The sequence below is a fragment of the Vitis vinifera genome, chromosome 13 (genome assembly GCF_030704535.1).
Source record: "Vitis vinifera cultivar Pinot Noir 40024 chromosome 13, ASM3070453v1".
Lineage (NCBI taxonomy): Eukaryota > Viridiplantae > Streptophyta > Magnoliopsida > Vitales > Vitaceae > Vitis > Vitis vinifera.
In genome coordinates, this window is record NC_081817.1 from 25,392,536 (window position 1) to 25,412,722 (window position 20,187).

At 29.1% G+C, this 20,187-nt stretch overlaps 1 protein-coding gene across 1 annotated transcript; it reads right to left on the bottom strand.

Moving 5' to 3' along the window:
- Positions 1-1,656: 1,656 nt before the first annotated feature.
- On the bottom strand, positions 1,657-6,590 carry LOC100261918 (annexin D4). Its single transcript, XM_010647681.3, has 6 exons — positions 6,489-6,590; positions 6,062-6,240; positions 5,639-5,857; positions 3,545-3,772; positions 2,127-2,195; positions 1,657-2,023 (listed from the first exon to the last, which is right to left on the bottom strand). The coding sequence occupies exons 1-6, from the start codon at positions 6,532-6,534 to the stop codon at positions 1,814-1,816; spliced, it is 951 nt and encodes a 316-aa protein (XP_010645983.2). The 5' UTR covers positions 6,535-6,590; the 3' UTR covers positions 1,657-1,813.
- Positions 6,591-20,187: the final 13,597 nt, after the last annotated feature.

Here is a 20,187-nt window from a genome sequence, read left to right on the forward strand (position 1 = left end):
GCAGGTATCTATTCCCCAAAATAGGAAGCAATTTTAGGTTTTAAATGGAAAGAAGCCCTTGATCCAATGGTTAAGAAAAAAAAAACTTGAATCGATTTGACCAAAACCTGGATCGATCTTGGCACATGACATTTAAACACCTAGACAAAAATAGTTGTCCTCGCTTCCTCAACTATTTTTAGAAACAAATAGTTCTAGAAGAAACACTTTGAAAAACTTTGGTTGATTCCATCTCATCCATCTACAACCTCAACTAATTAAAACTCAATATCTTGATCTTGGTCCCTTAGTAAATTCAATATCTTGATCTTCATTAGGCTAGTAGTCTGAGGAAGGATTTTGAAAAACTGAGTTAAATACTTAGGAAATTTGTCTGGAATTGCTAATCTAGCTAAACACTCATAAAAACATAAATACTTGTATTATCATAAAGTTTCCCTTATTGTTTTTGGGTTTTTGCAAAACCATCAAATAAGAACAAGTGAGAACAATGTGCTCTCCATATGTCTTTTAAGTGTTTTTTTTTAATCTAACGAACGGAAACCACAATTTCCAACAAAGCCTTTATATTCCTCACAATGCTCTCCTTGGATAGTTTATGCTATCATGAAGAAATAATTCAGATATTGACGAGTATAAGAAGCAGCACATCACTTATCACAACTTTTAACCTCTACAAAGATGAACATAACATTTCCATTACTAAGGTACAAATGATAGCAATCACTTCATCTTCTTTAACTGAAGCACAATTTTTTTGGTAGTTGAGTTTGAATTTCTAGTAGGGTTTTTGCATTGAATCAACTTCAAGGAAGCATTAGTAGATCTTTAATTAGATTTACAAAAGTAGTACTTGTGTGCAACATTCCAACTAGTCCTTTCTACATATTGTTAATGAGTAAAAAAAATGCATGCAATTCATATTTGAGTCTATCTATTTTCATGGAAACTTAAGGAACTTCCAATCCAGAGGCACTTGATGCCTGCATTGCATGAAACCTTTTGTTGCATCAAAAACCCTAAAAAATACTTTGCAAATGTGAAATTTCGATAGCTAGTACTAGTAGAAACTAATGATTTCAAGAACCCAATCGAATTATGTTATTTACATATTTCACAACAAAAGAGCAAATTTGATCAAGATATACTTTGTGTGATTGCTATGAGACTTGAGAGGGACTAGAAGGTGATCAAAGAGCTATTCTACAAGAGGAACAATATCTCTCTTGATGATGTGGTAGTCAAGACACTTCAAGCATTACAAGGATGGTATAAATAGGTTTTCTTTTTATTTTTTATTTTACATGCTTGTTAATGTATGAATTGAAGCAATTAAGGCTAGATTAGTTGGATTGACATCAACTTTAGAGCTTGAGTTGATTTGAGATATCACTCAATTAGATTGATTAATGTACAACCTAAACTTAAAGTAGGGTTAAAAGTTTATGATTTGGTTCCCAGAAAAAGTCGACCAATTAACCTAATGCCCCAAAGGCCATTATGCTATGAAGATAGGTTTTTTTAAAATTAAATGATACTGTCACACACTATCCTTAATCCAAATAGAATATTAATATATAACCATGCTTTATAATATAATGATATTGTCGCACACTATCCTTAATCAATTAAAAGACATGCTTTGGAACTCAATCATACTAGAATTAATGATTTATTAAATTTTTACTTCATAGTAACACCACACTTATTATTACACATTGCTCTTACAAACATAGGAAAATAAAGCATAAGTAGAGTTTGATTCAAAGAAAAAGAACAAGTTCATCAAGACAGGCATTTTTAATCATTTCCATTAACCAGCTCTTTGGACCAACGTGACCAAGAAATCTTTATAATTTCCAAGAGCTACATCTTCAATCTTCTTGGTTAGAGGAGTTCCATATTGCTTATTATATTTCTCAGCAATGTCCTTTATATCAACATTGGCTCGGGTTACAATAACTCGAGTTAGGGCTTCTTTTTCATCCTCGTTTGCGTTAGCTTTCATTGCCGAATCTAAAATCTAAGATTAAAAAAAAAAAAAATAGTCCAAGAAATGCTTCAACAAAAAAAAAAAAAAAAAAAAAAGATCATTTTTTTAATGTGTTATAGTGAATTTATCTCACCTTGCTGAAATACATCGAAGGAGCATACAAGCAATAAATTGTGTCCTTCAAACTTGTCTCATCAAGATCCTAAACAATGAGGAATTATATTAAAATGAATATTTTTGAAAGCTAATTCAAGGAAAAATGAGTTCTAATAAATATTAAAATGAAAAGAATTGTTCAAAGTAACACAGGAATGAGAATTGTTTTTTTTTTAAAGAATTTATAAAAAAGTATGAGTTTAAAAACAATATAACGAATAAGAATAAAAATAGAGTAAAAAAAAGGCACATGAGTGGACCACACAAATAATGTTCCATGATTCAAAACAATATGTTTTTCCTTATAATTTGTATGTTCATAATTTTACATGTTAAACTATTAGCAAAGTATATATTTCAATTTAATTACTTCTTAGAATGTATTTGGTATGTGAAAATAAAATAAAAATAAAGATAAATCATAACATCACGTAAAAGAGAAAAAATTAAAATCCAAAAAACAAAAAAAAAAGAATTTTGTATCCACAAGATTGAAATTTTAATTTCATTCTTATATTTAATAAGTAATTTGGACTTAGAAATAAATAGGTTCTTTTTATTCCTATACCCATTTTCTATTCTAGTGTTTCAAATATTACATAATTCTTTTTTAACTGTTTTGAAGTGAAAAAGTGATAATAGTAGAGGAAAAGGGAAGAGAAGGAAACACAAGAAAGAGGAAAAAGGAACAAAGAAAGAGAAAAAAATAACATAAAATAACAAAGAAGGATAACAAATACTAACTTTTAATTTAAATACTAATTAACCTTCATTTTTTTTTTCCTTTTTCACTTTATTCATTTATTAATGTTTAAGTAAAGAATAAAAAGTGCCTTTGATATGTAGGAATTAAAATATGATAGGAATGTTGGATGACATGTATTATGTAAAAAATAAAAAATAAAAAAAATCATTTTTTTATAACAATATATATATTTAAGAAAAATTGTGTTTTCACACATTCACTCATGTAAAAATAAGGAAAAAATGTGTTTTCATATACTTGCGTAAAAATAATTACAAAATAGGAACTTTAAAAAAATAATTCAAGTTTTATGCACTCATCTAGTCAAATGTAGTATCTATGTCATTAAAATATAGTATTCGAATGATCAAAATATTAATTTGAGCAAAAAGTGCATGAAATGCTAATTATTTTTAGATAACTACTTGAAATTTGTATTTTATAAACTTGAGTTCCCATTTGGTGGTTTTTTCATATAAATGTATGGAAACGCATTTTTTTTTTACTTCTCATTTCCATTTTTGAAATAATTCAAATATAATAATGATTGAAAAATAGAATAGATTTCCTATTCCTATTCCTATTTCATATTCTAATGTTTCAAACAGGCCCTAAGAATTATCAATTATAATATCATGATTATGTTATACCTCTTCAATGTTCTTGTTAAAAGTTTCCTTGTAACATTTGAAGACGGCCTTGAGATGAGGCTTGCTTCTTGTTGCTAGAATCCTTACAGTCTCTTCATCTTTGAATAGCTTCTTCTTATCACCATGTCTATTAATGGTTATACCAAGTTTTATAGCCTCTGCTCTAACCGCCACATCATTAATTCGTGATCCTTCATATCTATACGTACTTACAAGTGCTACCAAAAGCTGTTGATACAAAAAGCAAATTTTCATTACATTATTTCAGGTTGATAATAATATTTGTTGCATGGTTTCTTTATGTGGTTCTGAGTTTTTAGTTATCATTAGAGAGAATGTGTTTTATTAAAGCTCTCCAAAATCAAAGATGTGGAAGGGAAAGAACTATGTTTGGTTGGTGGGCAAAATGGGCTCTCAAGTTTCAAATTGCGACATACAATGGGCTAGGTTCAGTTAAGAACAAGACTTTGAGGGTGTTTGTCTTTTTAGCTTTTTATTGAAAGCAATTTGCTTTTGGACTTTAAGTTTGTTTTTCTACTTTTCATGACTTATTATAAATTTTTGGTTGAATAGAAAAAACTAAAATATTTGGTTGAATAGAAAAAATCAAAATATTTGGCTTTTTCTAAATGGATAAAGTACCATGTTGTTTATCTTTACTTTTTAATGCTTAATAAAAATAAAATATTACAAAAACAAACAATCTAATACTTAATAATATTAAGCACTATTTAGTTTTAATTTCTATTTAAAATTAAGTAAAAAAACAAACACCACCTTATGCTTTTTGGCTCATAAATGAACTTCAAATTGGATCCAAAATATGATAAAGCTTGAAGTCCAATTTATTATGGTTGGGCTTAGGGGTTGTACAGATTATTGGATGGAGTTTTTGAAGTGTTGGACCAAACAAAAATGAAATCTCAACTATTGAGTTGATATTTGATGATATTGATAGATAATTAAACTAAGAGCCCGTTTGACAATGATTTTAGGATGTGTTTCTAAGATTTTTAATGCTTAAAAATTTATATCATTCAAGTGTTAGAAAGACTAGAAACATTTTCTAAAATTACTATCAAACGTACTCTAAAAGTATGTTTGACAATAGTTCTAGAAAGCGCTTTTAACTTAAAAAGTGTTTTTGAAAAAAATTAGATGTTTAGTAAAATTTAGGAAACACTTCTAAAATATGAAAAATCACTTGTAGTATTGAAAAGTCACTTAAAGTATTTTTTTGGAGAAACACTTGATAAATGATTTTTGTAAAAATATTTATAAAGAAAACACTTCCATTAAAAATACTTTAAGTTGCCAAACGCTCTTTAAGAGTGTATTTGACAGTGTTTCTTCTTGAAGTGTTTTTAGCCTAAAAAGTGTTTTTGAAAAAAATTAGATGTTTGGTAAAATTTAGGAAACACTTCTAAAAATATGAAAACTCACTTGTTGTATTGAAAAGTCACTTATGTATTTTTTGGAGAAACACTTGATAAATGATTTTTTTATAAATTTTTTGAAGTGTTTTCTACATTTTTCCAAACAGTTGATTTTTCTTCAAAAACAAATTTCTTTTTTCTTTTTTATACTAAAAGTGCTTTCTAGAAATACTATCAATCGGACTCTTAAATTACCTTTCAAATAGGACTAAATTGCTTTCTAAATATGATCATCTTACATAATTATAACCATAGTAATTCTTGATTGGTTCATTAACATGACTATATATATTACCTCTCACAATATCCTAACCAACACTACACCATATAAAACTCCATTATTGAGAAAAGACACAATTATAGGATTTTCTAGGAGTCCAATTAATGGGGACAAAAAAAAAGTTCGAAACTCCAATTGTTGAAGAGTTGGCTCAAAAGATCATTTGCAATTGCATATCCTTAAGCCCAACCATCATTTATGGAGAAAATATATGTTAGAAAGAAGACGAATGCCATCTTTTTAAGAAATAATTAGTCAAAATGCTTCAATAAATTAATAAGATAGAAATACAACTCAAAATAATGTTGATACACTTGAAATATAGTTTGACGCAAAACAGAAAAAAAGAAAGAAAACGTTACTAAAAGTAGTACTAACCTGGCGTTCGATGCCTTCAACTCGGGAAGCAACGTCTTCCTCGATGGATTCACCGTAGAGGGACTGGTATGCTTTCCTAGCTCCCAAGAGCTCGTCTGATGATCTGGTGCATGCAAGTTCAATGAGTAAGCCATATGCTTGAGGGTGTCCGTCCAAAGCCTTCCTTGCCATGCGAGCATCTCTTTCCCAAGGATGCATGGTCCATTGCACCACAACATCCTGACCACAAAAATGTTAAAAAAAAACTAATCATATTATTCCAAAACCAATATTTAAGTCATCATTTGTCTCCCTGTCTTTTGTAATTCACTTGTAATTTTTGTTTTCTCCTGAGAATTTTTTTTTTATGATAAAATAATATATAAATATCTTTAATTTTATGTTTCAGATAAATACCTAATTTAATATTGGACATATAGATACCTGAAAACGCAGAAATTCCTTTACTAGAAATGCAATATGATAATCTTGCCATCTCTCAAACAAGAAGTATTTATCCTTAAGAAAGATGGAAGAATTTTCATTCCTAAAAGTTGTCAAGTCTTCGGGATGCCATTTTACTAAGATCTCCATCATTGATTTCTCGTCAACTCCAAGTATTCCTAGAAATGTAAATCAAGATTATTTCAACCTTCTAATCAATATTATTAATGAAAGAACAAAGAAACAATTTGAAATCATATAGGACATGAGATCATATGAAATCACCATATTGTCACAAATTTTCACTAGAATTATTAAGAAAATAACATGCCACAATAAGTACAACTAGAGTAAACAATTTGAATGTAAAAGAATGCAGTTGTTTGTGATTTAGAAAAAATAAAGTCAAGGGAGAAGGAGAAAGAACCAGAAAAAGCCTTTGTGAGAGTGCGGCTCTCATTTGGCAAAGACATAATTTTTCTCCCTTCTTCGTTTGTTTTCTTTTTCCTTCTTTTGATGGAGGCAACAAGAATGGTGGCCTTCTTTACCTCCATCATGGCATTAATTTTATAAGTAAGCTAAGGGGTATTTAGGGTAAGTAAGAAGACTAAAAAATGGAATGACTTGGGGGAGGGGGGAAATGTCTTAATTGCATGTCAACATCATAGTGTACTTGCATTCATGTATGGGATTGTTAAGTTATTTTTGAAGTTTTATCCATTTTGAAGACTTGAATATTTTCAATTTGATTTTGAGTCAGACTTGAGAGTGGTTTTAGCTACTACAACTATTTTTATAGAGAATTATTTAGTGTCTATGTAAATAAAAAAGCAGTAATTTTGATAGTATTCCTAGTAATATCAATTTTTTAGAAAAAGCATTTACCAATAGGACTAGTTTAAGAATCATTTCAAGAGATTCTTAAAAAAATTTAAAGTAATTTTTAAAATTTTATCAAATGCCTAATTTTAATAAAATTTCCGAAATCATTCTCTTTTTTTTTCCATTAAATAAAGTGATTTTAAAATTTTATTAAATATCTAATTTTTTTAAAATTTCCAAAATCACTCTTAAACACCCTCTCATAATCAATTTTCTAAAACCTTTTCTTCTACACATTATTGTAAAAATTTAACTTAAAATATTATTATGTCCCCATACAATTATTTAATGAGGAATTATCAAGAGAAAGGTCATTAATGACATTAATAAATCATATAAAAAAAGATGAAACATATGTTTGATTTTCTACTTTCTTTTATTGGATGGAAAAAATACTCAAAGTATTTTATAGAAAGGGAGTTGGAAGAAGGAGAACATGGAATGCACAAAGAAAAATATTATTTTATTTTATCAACATTAGTCCATTTTGTCTATTTCACGACTTCTTTGCTGAATTAAAAATCGAAGGTGAATCTTAATGATGAACTACACCTAGAGAGAGAAGGGGGGTGGGGGTGAATAGGTGATTTTATAAATACCTTTTGAATCTATATAAAATCACTTATTCGCCCCTCCCAAGTCCCCCGATCCCCTAACATATATTATCATTCCCTTTGAATCGTCACAATTTATATTCCTTTCTTTTAACAACTATTTATTTATATTCCTTTCTTTTAACAGCTATTCAACAAAGGATAAAGACTACCACAAGCAAGAATGAATGCAATAATACCCTCCCAACAGTTTATAAATACAAGTCACATGCAAATGCTTTAACACTCCTTAATTACATTCATTCATAAGAACAATTATCTTCCTAATACATTTCCAATTACCTCTTGATATTATTAACAATATGAATAAAAAATTATTCAAGAATATCCAAAAGGTAATTACACCCATTTTAGCTCATATTTCATCCTTTCAACATACATGCTTAAGTAACAAATGATATCTAACATTGGAAAGGAATCAAATAGTAGAATGAGAGCAAAAAAGACAATGACACAAGATTTTATGTGGAAAATCTCCTTAGATATTAAAAAAACTATGAATCTACCATTGATAAAAAAATTCCACTATCAAGAGTAACCAATGCGTAGAAGGTTTTACTTAACTCAAGTTTGCTAATCTTTCACGGATTGCTTAACCAACACCTTCTCACTTCAGCTGCATGCCTTCATCTTTTGGAACATTCTTGAAGTCCTCACCAAGCTTGACCTCGACTTCTTCTTGAAGTTCAATCAAGAAGAAAATGAATTTTCATCCAAAACCTAAATAAATAGTAATTGAAAGATGAATAGAATAGAAGAAGAAAATGAGTTTTCAGCCAAAACCTAAATACATAGGAAATTGAAAGATGAATGGATTAGAAGAATCAACCTATTTTTTAAGAAAATCTAATGGAAAACAATTTGGAAATCAAGATCAAAAAGAGAATTTTCTTAACAACTAAACACGCTTATTTAGATAAGGATAGAGAGAGCTCAAGAGGAAAGGAGAACGACTGCAGGTATCTCCTCCCAAAATAGGAATCAATTTTAGGTTTTAAATGGAACGAAACCCTTGATCCAACAGTTAAGAAAACATAAAGAAAAAAACAACCTGAATCGACCTCACCAAAATCTAAATCGATATTGAAACAAGGCGTTTAAACACTTAGACAAGAAAAGTTGTCCTGACCTCCTCAACTCTTTTAAGAAATAAATAGTTCTAGAATAACTAATTTGAAAAACTTGGTTGATTCATTTCATCCATCTACAAGCTCAACTACATCTTTTGGTCCCTTAGCAAATTCAGCATTTTGATCTTCATTAGGCAAGTAGTTCAAAGAAGGATTTGGAAAAATTGAGTTAAGAGACACTTAGGAAATTTGCCCAAAATTATCAACCTAACTAAACACTCACAAAAACATAAATACTTGTATTACTTTATCATAAAGTTTCCCCTATTGTTTTTGGGTCTAGAAAAATCATCAAACAATTTCTGGACAAGGTGTAACTAGATGTTGCCGATGCCAATGGAGTTGTGCTTGTAGAGATGAGTCTCAAGTAGAGAAGGAGCATTGCTATAGAACAAGTGAGAATGATGTGCTCGCCATATGTCTTCTAAGTGTTTTTTATCTTTAAATATGTTCTCTGAAAACACAGTTTTGAGAAGACATAGACAACATTTTTTTTTAAGTCACCATTTGTCAAACATGTTTTTAAGTGTTTTCTATTCTAAAGAATGGAAACCACACTTTCCAACATAGCCTTTATATTCCTCACAATGCTTTCCATGGATCGTTTATGCTATCATGAAGAAATAATTTGGATATTGATGAGTACAAGAAGCAACACATCGCTTATCACAACTTCCAACCTCTACAAAGATGAACAGAGCGCTGCCATCACTAAGGTGCGGATGATGGAAATTACTCCATCTTCTTTAATTGAACCACAATTTTTTTTTTGGTAGCTGAGTTAGAATTTCTAGTAGGGGTTTTGCATTGAAGTAACTTCAAGGAAGTAATAGATCTTTAATTAGATTCATGGAAGTAGTACTTTTGTGCAACATTCCAACTACTCCTTTCTACACATTGTTAATGAGTAAAAAGTGAATGCAATTCATACATGACTCTATAACTATTTTCAGGAACTTGATCAGGGACTTCCAATCTATAGGCACTTGATACCTACATTGCATGCAACCATTTGGTGCATCAAAAACACTAAAAAATAATTTGCAAAGGTGAAGTTTCCATAGCCAGTACTTGTAGAAACTAGATTGTCTTGATTACTAGTAAAATTCTAATGATTTCAAGAGCACCCAATCCAATTGTGTTATTTGAGTATTGCATAACAAAAAGAGAAAATTTGATTTAGTTATACTTTGTGTGATTGTTTTGAGACTTGAAGGTGATCAAAAAGCCATTTTCTGATTAATTAAATTTTGTGGTTAAAAATAATTGCTCATAGGCTTAGAGCAACAAACTCGCAAAAAATATATATATAATAATAATAATAATAAAATAAAATTTGTGGAAAAAAAAAATCTTCTGTCACAAGATACTAATTTTTAATCACAAATTAGTTTGTGGCAAAACCTCATATTTGTTGTAGTGGCATTACAAGGATGGAATAAGTAAGTTTTCTTTTTATTTTTATTTTTTTTGCATGCTTGTTAATGCATCGATCGACGTGACTAAGGTTAAATTAGTTGGATCAACATCAACCTTAGAGCTTGAGTTGATTTAAAATATCATTTAATTAGATTGATTAATGTACAATCCAAACTTAAAGTAGGGTTCAGAGAAGAAGTTGGCCAATTAACCTAATGCCCAAAAGGCCTTTTTTTTAAATAAAAAGAAAAAGAAAAAAATATGCTATGAAGATAGGTTTTTTGAAATTAAATGCTATTGTCACGCACTATCCTTAATCCAAATAGAATATTATTATATAACCATGCTTCAATCAATTAAAAGACATGCTTTGGAACTCAATCATACTAGAATTAATGATTTATTAAAGTTTCACTTCATAAGAACACCGCGCTTTTTATCATTACACATTGCTCTTGCAAACATAGGAAAATAAAGCATAAGTAGAGTTTGATTCAAAGAAAAAGCACAAGTTCATTAAGAGAGGCATTTTTATTCACTTCCTTTAGCTAGAGCTCTTTGGACCAACGTGACTAAGAAATCTTTATAATTTCCAAGAGCTACATCTTCAATCTTCTTGGCTTGAGGAGTTCCATATTGCTTATTATATTCCTCAACAATGTCCTTCATATCAACATCAGTTCGGGTTACAATAACTCGAGTTAGGGCTTCTTTTTCGTTCTTGCTTGCATTAGCTTTCATTGCTGAATCTAAAATGTTAGATTAAAAAGAAAAAAAAAGTAGTTCAAGAAATGCTTTAACAAATAAAAATAAAAAGATCATTTTTGTAATGTGTTATAGTGAATTTATCTCACCTTACTGAAATACGCTGGAGGAGCACACAAGCAATAAATTGTGTCCTTCAAACCTGATTCCTCACCGAGATCCTAAATAAATTAAATAAGGAGGAATTATATTAAAATGAATATTTTTGAAAGCTAATTCGAGGAAAAATCACTTCTAATAAATATTACAAGGAAAAGAATTGTTCAAAGCAACATGAGAATGAGAACTGCTGTCCTACTTATTTATTTATTTTTTCTAAAAAGAGAATTTATAAAACAAAAAAAAGAATAAAAATAGAGGAAAAAAGCTGTATAAATAATGTTCCATGGTTCGAAATAATATATTTTTCCTTATAATTTGTATGTTCGTAATTTTATGTGTCAAACTATTAGCTAGCAAAGTACATATTTCAATCTAATTACTTCTTAGAATGTATTTTTTATGTGAAAATAAGAAAATAAAAATCATAACATCATGTAAAAGAGAAAAATCAAAATTCGAAAAAGATAGAATTTTGCATCCACAAGATTGAAAATTTAATTTTATTCCTATATTTAATAGATAATTTGGAGTTATAAATGAATAGAAAATGGAATGGGTTTTTTTTTGTTCCTAGTCTAGTGTGTGAAAAACTAATAATAGTAGAGGAAAAAGGACGAGAAGGAAATATAAGAAAGAGGAAAAAAGAACCAAGAAAGATAAAAAAAGAAGATACGGTAACAAAGAAGGATAAAAGATACTAACTTTAAGTCTAATATTGATCAACTTTCACATTTTTCTTTTCACTTTATTCATTTTTTAATGTTTAAGTAAAGAATAAAAAGTGCCTTTGATAAGCAAGAATTAAAAAAAATTTCAGTAATTTTTTTTATCTCTATTTTTGAAATAAAATAATAAATGAAACATGGAATAGATTTCTTGTTCCCATTTCATATTCTAATATTTCAAACATGCCCTAAGAATTTACAAATATAATATCATGACTATGTTATACCTCTACAATGTCCTTGCCGAAATCATCATAGTAAAATTTTGAAGACCACCTCAAGATGAGGCTTGCTTCTTGTTGTTAGAATCCTTACAATCTCTTCATCTTTGATTAGCATCGTCTTATCACCATTTCTAATGGCTTTATTAAGTTTCTGAGCATTCGATTCAATTGCCACATCATTCTTTTGTGATCCTTCTGTTTGAACTTACAAGTGCTACCAAAAACTATTGATACAAATAAGGATGAAAATATCGGTTATCATGGATATATCAATACTTAGATTTTATACATATATCAAATATATGGGGGACATATGGGTGAATATTTTATAGTAAAAATATAATGAAAAACTAAAAAATGATAAAAAATAATAATAATACATATATTGAAGTTATTTTAATGAAATATATATATATATATATATATATATATATATATATATATATTATTTAAAATGTTAATAATTTTATTTATAAATTTATATTTTTCTTACATTTAATTACTATAATAAAATTTAACTTATTTACAATAATTTTATTTTCATTAATTTATAATACATATATACTAATAATTTTTTTTTTTATAAACTAATAAATATGTAATATGCATCTTATGAAACCAAGGCCAATACAACTTTACTGGCAAGTGACTTAAATTCCATGCAGAATACAGGGTTCAAGTCTTGGTGGTGTGCTTTGGGTGAATAATTTTTCTAATGTTTGTGGAAAGGATGCTCCCATCTTATGCATGAGGTGTGGATTGGGTTACAACAAGAATGCATGCTTTTGAAGGCTTGGATGGATGGTGTGGGCTACAGCAAGTTGGGTGGGATGCTTTTGAGGCCCATTTCAAAGCTTTAAATAAAAGGAAAAAAGAAATTAAATGTTTGATAAAATTTAAGAAACACTTTTAAAATTTTGAAAAATCACTTGTAGTACTTTCAAAGAAATACTTGATAGAATATTTTTTTTAAAAACACTTTCAAAGAAAATACTTTCACTAAAAATATTTTGAATAAAAATACTGTCAAATGCATTTTTTAACAGTGTATTTCCAATATTTTTACTTAAAGTGTTTATAGTAAAAGTGTGTTATTTACAAGTATTTTTAGATGACCTTCTAATTCTTAAAAATGTTTTTAAAATTTTTTTAAATGATTAATTTTTCTTTAAAAACCATTTTTTATATACTAAAAGTACTTTCTAGAAATAATATTAAACAGACTCTAAGTTACCTTTCAAATATGACCAAGTTACTTTCTAAATATGATCATCTTACCTAATTATGATCACATTAATTCTCGATTGGTTCCTTAATATGACTATATATTACCTCTCATAGTACCCTAACCAAGACTGCACCACATAAAACTCCTTTATTGAGAGAAGACACAATTATAGGACTTTCTAAGAGTCCAACTAATGGGGTTTTAAGACTCAAAATAGGTGGCTTGAACCCAAAAAAAGTTCCAAACACCAATTGTAGAAGAGTAGGCTCATATGCCCAACCATCATTTATGGAAAAAATATGTGTTAGAAAGAAAGACGAATGCATTTTTCTTAAGAAATAATTGGTCAAAATGCTTCAATAAATTTATAAGATAGAAATGCTCTTCACTTTATAAAAAATTGCATAACATCTCACTAATCCAAGTCAAAGTTTATTTTCAAATATAATAACTAAAAATATGATCATATACTTCAAATATCGTTTGATGCATTTTTATTTATTTTTACTAAAAGTGGTACTAACCTGGCGTTGGATGCCTTCAACTCGGCAAGCAACGTCTTCCTCGATTCACTGTAGAGGGACTGGTATGCTCTCCTAGCTCCCAAGAGCTCGTCTGATGATCTGGTGCATGCAAGTTCAATGAGTAGGCCATATGCTTGACTGCCTCTTTTCAAAGCCTTCCTTGCCATGCGAGCATCTCTTTCCCAAGGATGCATGGTCCATTTCACCACAGCATCCTGACCACAAAAATGTTAAAAAAACTAATCATATTATTGCAAAAACCAATCTTAAGTCATCTTTAGTCTCCCTGTCTTTTGTACTTCCATTATAATTTTTGTTTTCTTATAAGAATTAATTTTTTTTTATGATAAATAATATATAAATATCTTTAATTTTATGTTAACATAAATATCTAATTTTGAATTTGATATATAGATACCTTAAAACGCTTAAATTCCCTTTTTAGAAATTTAAGAAGAATTTCGTCACATTTCTCAAACGGGAAGCGTTCATCCTTCAAAAAGATGCAAGAAGTTTCATTCCTAAAAGTTGACAACTGTTCTGGTTGCCATTTTACTAAGATCTCCAGCATTGATTTCTCGTCAACTCCAAATATTCCTGGAAATGTAAATCAAGATTATCTCAACCTTCTAATAAATATCAATAATGGAAGAACAAACAAACAAACTGAAAAATGTTTGAATATGGGAATTATGTAACATTTGCTTTCCAGATCTGATATTGTATCTAAATTCAAAATTGTTATATTAATTTGTAGACTGTATTCATTAACCAGTGAGGAGAAAAAAATAGTGTAAATTGCAAAAAAAAAAAAAAAAAAGAAAAGGTTTCATATGGGACATGAGATCATATGTAATCATCCTTACTGTCACAAATTTTCACTAGAATTATTAAGAAAATAATAGATGAATGAGTAGAAAGTATACTGTAAAAGAAGGCAGTTGTTTGTGATTTAGAAAAAAACAAAGTTAAGAGAGAAGGAAAAATTACCAGAGTGAGAAACAGAGAAAGACTTTGTGACAGCATCTGACGAAGACATAATTGTTTTCCCTTCTTTGTTTGTTTGTTTTTTCCTTCTTTTGATGGAGGCAACAAGAATGGTGTCCTTCTTTACCTCCACCATGGCATTAATTTTATAAGTAAGCTAAAGGGGTATATAGGGTAAGCAGGACCATGAGACTAAAAGATGGAATGACTAGTGGGAGGGGGGAAAGGTCTTAATTGTATGTGGTCATCATAGTGTACTTGCATTCATTTATGGGATTCTTAAGTTGTTTTTGAAGTTTTATCCACTTTTAAGACTTGAATCTTTTTAATTTGAATTTGAGCCATACTTGAGGGTGGTTTTAGCTTATAAAAAAATGTTAAAAATATTAGGGCTCCTTTGAAGTGAATTTGACAAGGAGGCTTTTGGTCTATAGCATTTTTTATAATAGTACTTCTAGCTACTACACTTATTTTTATAGAGAATTATTTAGTGTCTATGTAAATTAAAAAACAGTAATTTTTATAGTATTTTTAGTAATATGGATTTTTTAGAAGAAGCATTTATCAATAGTACTAATTTAAGAATCATTTCAAGTGATTCTTCAAAAATTTTAGAATAGACAATAAAGGATTTTTATTCCCCAACAACAATGGAAATACTGTGTATTGCTAATTTAGATTATGAAATAGCAAGAGAAATTTTGACACTCATAAATGTTGACTTCTCTAAATGCATTCATGAAAGTTAAAGTTTAGAATAGACAATATTTATATATAGAATTCTCAAATTAGAAGGATAATTTTTTATATATATAATTATTAAAAAATAGAAAATATATGCATAAGATAACAATGAGATATGTACTCCAATAGAGAATCTTGTAAAGAGGTTTCAAAATTTTGAATTATTTGTTTATTAAAGGAGCTCCTTACGAGGAATATTCAAAAGAGGTTCCAAATTTGAAGACTTTTAACATGTTCAATGAAATCTATATTTATGCCAAACTTGCTCTTGGAGAAGGGCACATTATCTAGCTTGGTTAATTAGAAGTGATAAGAGGTTCCAAAGTTTAGAATTCTTCTCATATTATAGAAACCATATTTTATTTTATTTTATAATTTCTTCAAGAAACATTTCCATCGAAAGGTGCAAGAAAGTATTTGACAGAAGTGTCTTTGCACCACTTTTTTTTATAAAAAAATAAAGATTCAAGAAAAATGCAAGTGTATGGTTTACATGTAATCATTTTTTTGACATAAAAAAGTAGAACAACCTTCAAAATTAAGTAATTTCATTATCAAAACATTAATGAAACTATTGTAGATTCCATTTAAGGGACTAGAGGTTTAGAGTATTTTTGGAACATTGAAATAGAAATTAAGAATGAAAATTCATTTTATTTTCTATTTACTACTCTAGAAATAAGAGTATAGGAATAAAATACTTGTTCTCACTGAAACTAAAATCCATTCTAGCCAAGATTTTAATTCCCTTTATTCTACATAGTATTTTAATTTTTCTTAATCCCCATTCTTATTCCCATTCCTATGTAACTAACTTACCCTTACTTTTCTTAAATAGTAAGAGAATGTTGATTTTTTTTAAAATGATTCTCATCTCAAAGTCAATAGGCTAACTACTCTTTGTTTCTTGGCTAGGAGGAAAGAAATCTTTTGAGTTACATATTATGTATCCTTAGCCATTTTTCTTCCTTGTGAAGCAACTATATAACTTTGACAAAGACTTCAATTCAATGGTGAAGAAAAGAAATGTGCTTCTATGTTCATGAAAAAGGATACCCACTTGTGCCTCTCTTTGTCTCTGTCTCTGTCTCTACTAAAATGAATAAAGTAGATCTAATACAATTACAATGGATGACGTTGAGGATTCACATAAGAATGACGTATTGGCATAATGATCAAAGAACAAAATGAAGTTACTAATCTGTAAATATGAAAAAGAAGCAACAAATTATGAGTCATCTACACTTCAACTTTAACTGCATATTTTGCTTTAGATAAAATATGTGGGTCCTTAAATAATCTTTCAAGTTAAATGAAACATCGCTTTCAACATTAGGAAAAAAAAAACAAAAAAAAGAAAAAAAACTAAAGAAAAAATCACAATTTTTATGCTTATTATTTATATTTCTTAGTTAATATAACATATTGGTTAGGCAATTTTTAGTAAATACATGATAAAATATAATCAAATTAGCAAGAATATTAAATTGATCTTTTGATAATTTGATTTTTAGGTAGGTAAATGTTTCGGTGGTTAAACTATTATTAAATTATTATTATTATTATTATTTTATAAAGATTAGGCAAAAAATTTTCTTATTATGGGTTATGTCACACCCAAAAATTCGAGAACACGACTTAATCTATACTCAAGATCCTACCATGATTCCACACTTCAAATTATGATTAAGAAAAATAAATAATCACGTTCATGTGCATAAACCACTAGATGTAAAATAGACAATTTTACATCTCATCACATTGAACATTAAATGGGAGAGCTTGAGAATAACATAGAATAGAGCTCAAGTAATAATTAACTTGTCACACACCAAAGTTTAATCCATGGTACATCATGATAATATAAATAAGTACTTTGGATCTGATGCCCAAAGACATGTCTATGCCTCCTATCACATCCGCATCGGATCTTCTTAAGTTAGCTTTCACCTATTTTAGAATCCCAATGTCCTCTCCTTTAAGGCTTTCACCCTCACCTTTACCACCATTAATTAAAGAGCAGGAACCTACCTTTATTGGTACTAACAACCAATAGTTTCCAACATCTCCAAGGCAAAACCTTTATCAATTCCAATAATTCAAACCTTCATAACCAAAGAGATACCTACCTATTTGGTTCCTCAAGGAACCATCCCTGCTCAAGGTTCAAGTAGTAGCCCTACAACAAACCATGAGCTGACAAGTGTAGCTTTGCATTAATCCATTATAGTATACTTGAGCTCAAATACAACGGTTACATGCATGAAATATGTTAAAACAATACATACTTAATGGATATCCATGAAACCAAATTTTGGAAAGGTAACCAACGGATGCTTAATCTTAAAAACAGAAGCTACCCTACCAATGGTGAAAATCACCAAAAATCAGTAACTTAAGTAATTTCTTTTTCCCGTGATTCAATTGATTTAGGTGTTGCAGGTAAGTAAATTCATGGAAAAGAAAATGCAATGGAGAAAGATGAGGAGTGTTGGTGAGCTAAATTATCTAGTTTAATTCAAGTTTAAAATTTTGTCTCCAAACATTACCAGATCCACTCTACATACTTCACTGAGACTATATTGGTCATTGAAGATTGAGTTCATCAATTTATGTATGCTGCATACAGTTGAGTATGAAATGAAAGTGGTTAGTAAGCTTAATGGTAAATAAAAAGGCATAGGATGGTTTTATGGAAAAAGTGGGCTAAAACACTGCCAAGTTGTGAAAACATTTCATGGAGTGCTCAAGAACCCAAGGTGCTCAACTGCCCTTGATAAGCACTTAAGCACTCAAGCCATTTTTTGTATAATAAATTTGTGGTAAAAAAAAAAAAAAGGATTCCTTTGTCATACCCAACTTGTTAGGATTTTGTTATATAGATATGCCTTCTAGAGTTTAAAAAAGCTTCATGTGCCCTAATATGATATATATATTTTGCATCCTTATCCAGTTTTCTTTTTTGTGAAGCAACCATATAACTTTGACAAAGACTTTGATTCAATGGCATGAAGAAAAGATATGTGCTCCTATGTTCATGGAAAATGACTCACTTGTGCCTCTCTCTCTCCTAAAGTTAATAAAGTAGATCTAAAACAGTTTAGACGCCATTGCAGCTGATTAAAGTTGAGGAGTACTGTAATTCATTGGTTTCTTGGATTGTTGATGTTCATCCTAGGCTCTAAAGGGTCTATTTATAGTTAATGTTTAGATCAGAATATTGTTGAAAGCGTCTAAAACATGAAGAACGGGATGGGTCTGCAGGCCACAAAGCGTTGCCGCGGAAAAAGCTTTGGTTAGTACGCAATTATTCCATGAGTAATTAATATAATTGTATGACAATTGTAAACCCATAATTCTCTTGGCCGTTTTCTTCGGTCCAGACATACACACTCGAGCATTGAATGGTCAATGTTTAGCTTTAAAAGCACAAATTGAAGTTCCCTGGAAAAGTGAATCTTGGGGCCGGCTTTGTGGCTAGGTGGACATGCACAACGACAAAGTGCTGTTGTGCCAAGCCCAACTCAATTTTCATCACCTTAGCCTAAGTTGATGCATGGGTTTTGGTATTGGGCTTGTGGTAACCCTAAGGTCCAACCTATCAGGGTTGAGGAGCGTTTTTTTGTTCTTAGCTCAGTTTTTTGTGCCCATTATCATGGGCTACAGCTGGCCCTGTCTTTGGCCTAATATATCAGTTCGAGTAAAAGTAGATTACAGGGCAATAGTACAGAAGAGTTTCCACCAGTCCTCTTTCTAGGGTTTTAAACTTCATCATTCTCTTGCAATCTCCGTCTTATTCTTTCTTCATGCTTAAGGAAGGACTATAGTGATGAGATTTGTTCCTATTTCTTTCTAGTTGTGGGCTTATCCTTGTATTAATTGAAAGCTTATATTCTTGATCACGGTATTACCTAGGATATCTTAAATTAATAACTTTTAGACTTATTTCTGATTGATTAAATTTAGTTTATTTTCCAGTTTTGATTGATCAAGTGCATTTTGATAACAATCATGAATATTCAGTCACACATGGAAAATCACCTATAGAGATTGTCTCAACGCTAAACATATGGAAAACCACTAAATATAAAATACTAGTACACAATTTTATAAAATTGACTGGTGTGGAATATTTTTATTATTACTATAAAAATTAGTTTAATTAAATTGTTTCATTTTTTTTTCTTTTTGAACATTTATAAAATACAAATGTAATTTTTGCTTTTCACAAAAATCAATTATAAAAGTTTATAATTTGATACCATCCCTACCTAATAGTCCTTAGGAGACAGTATATGGACTTAGCAAATAAGAGAAATAAATAAGTAGTGAGGTTTGAACTTATAACCTTTGATAAAATAATATACCTTGGTATCATATTAAATTTGTCAATTAAAGCTTTGTTAGGTACAAGGATTAAAATATAAAAAAATATAGAAATATTGATGATTGAATTTGACCAAAATATCGAATGAAAATTTGAATAAAAAATATTAGTAGAATAGAAGTAAATCAAAACTTATAGAAATATCGATAAAACTACAAGAAATGGTAAAATCAACTAATAATCTACTAATGAAAGTTATTTTTTAAAGACTATATTACCAATATTGAACTTTGGATAATGATATATAATACTTGAAAACACATTTAATATTAAATAAATTATTTATATAGTTTATACATATTTAAAGACATAAAAGAAATGATGACATATAACATTATTTTAGTTTAAAAATATTAATCACTTTATTTATAAATTTATGCTTCATTTATATTTGA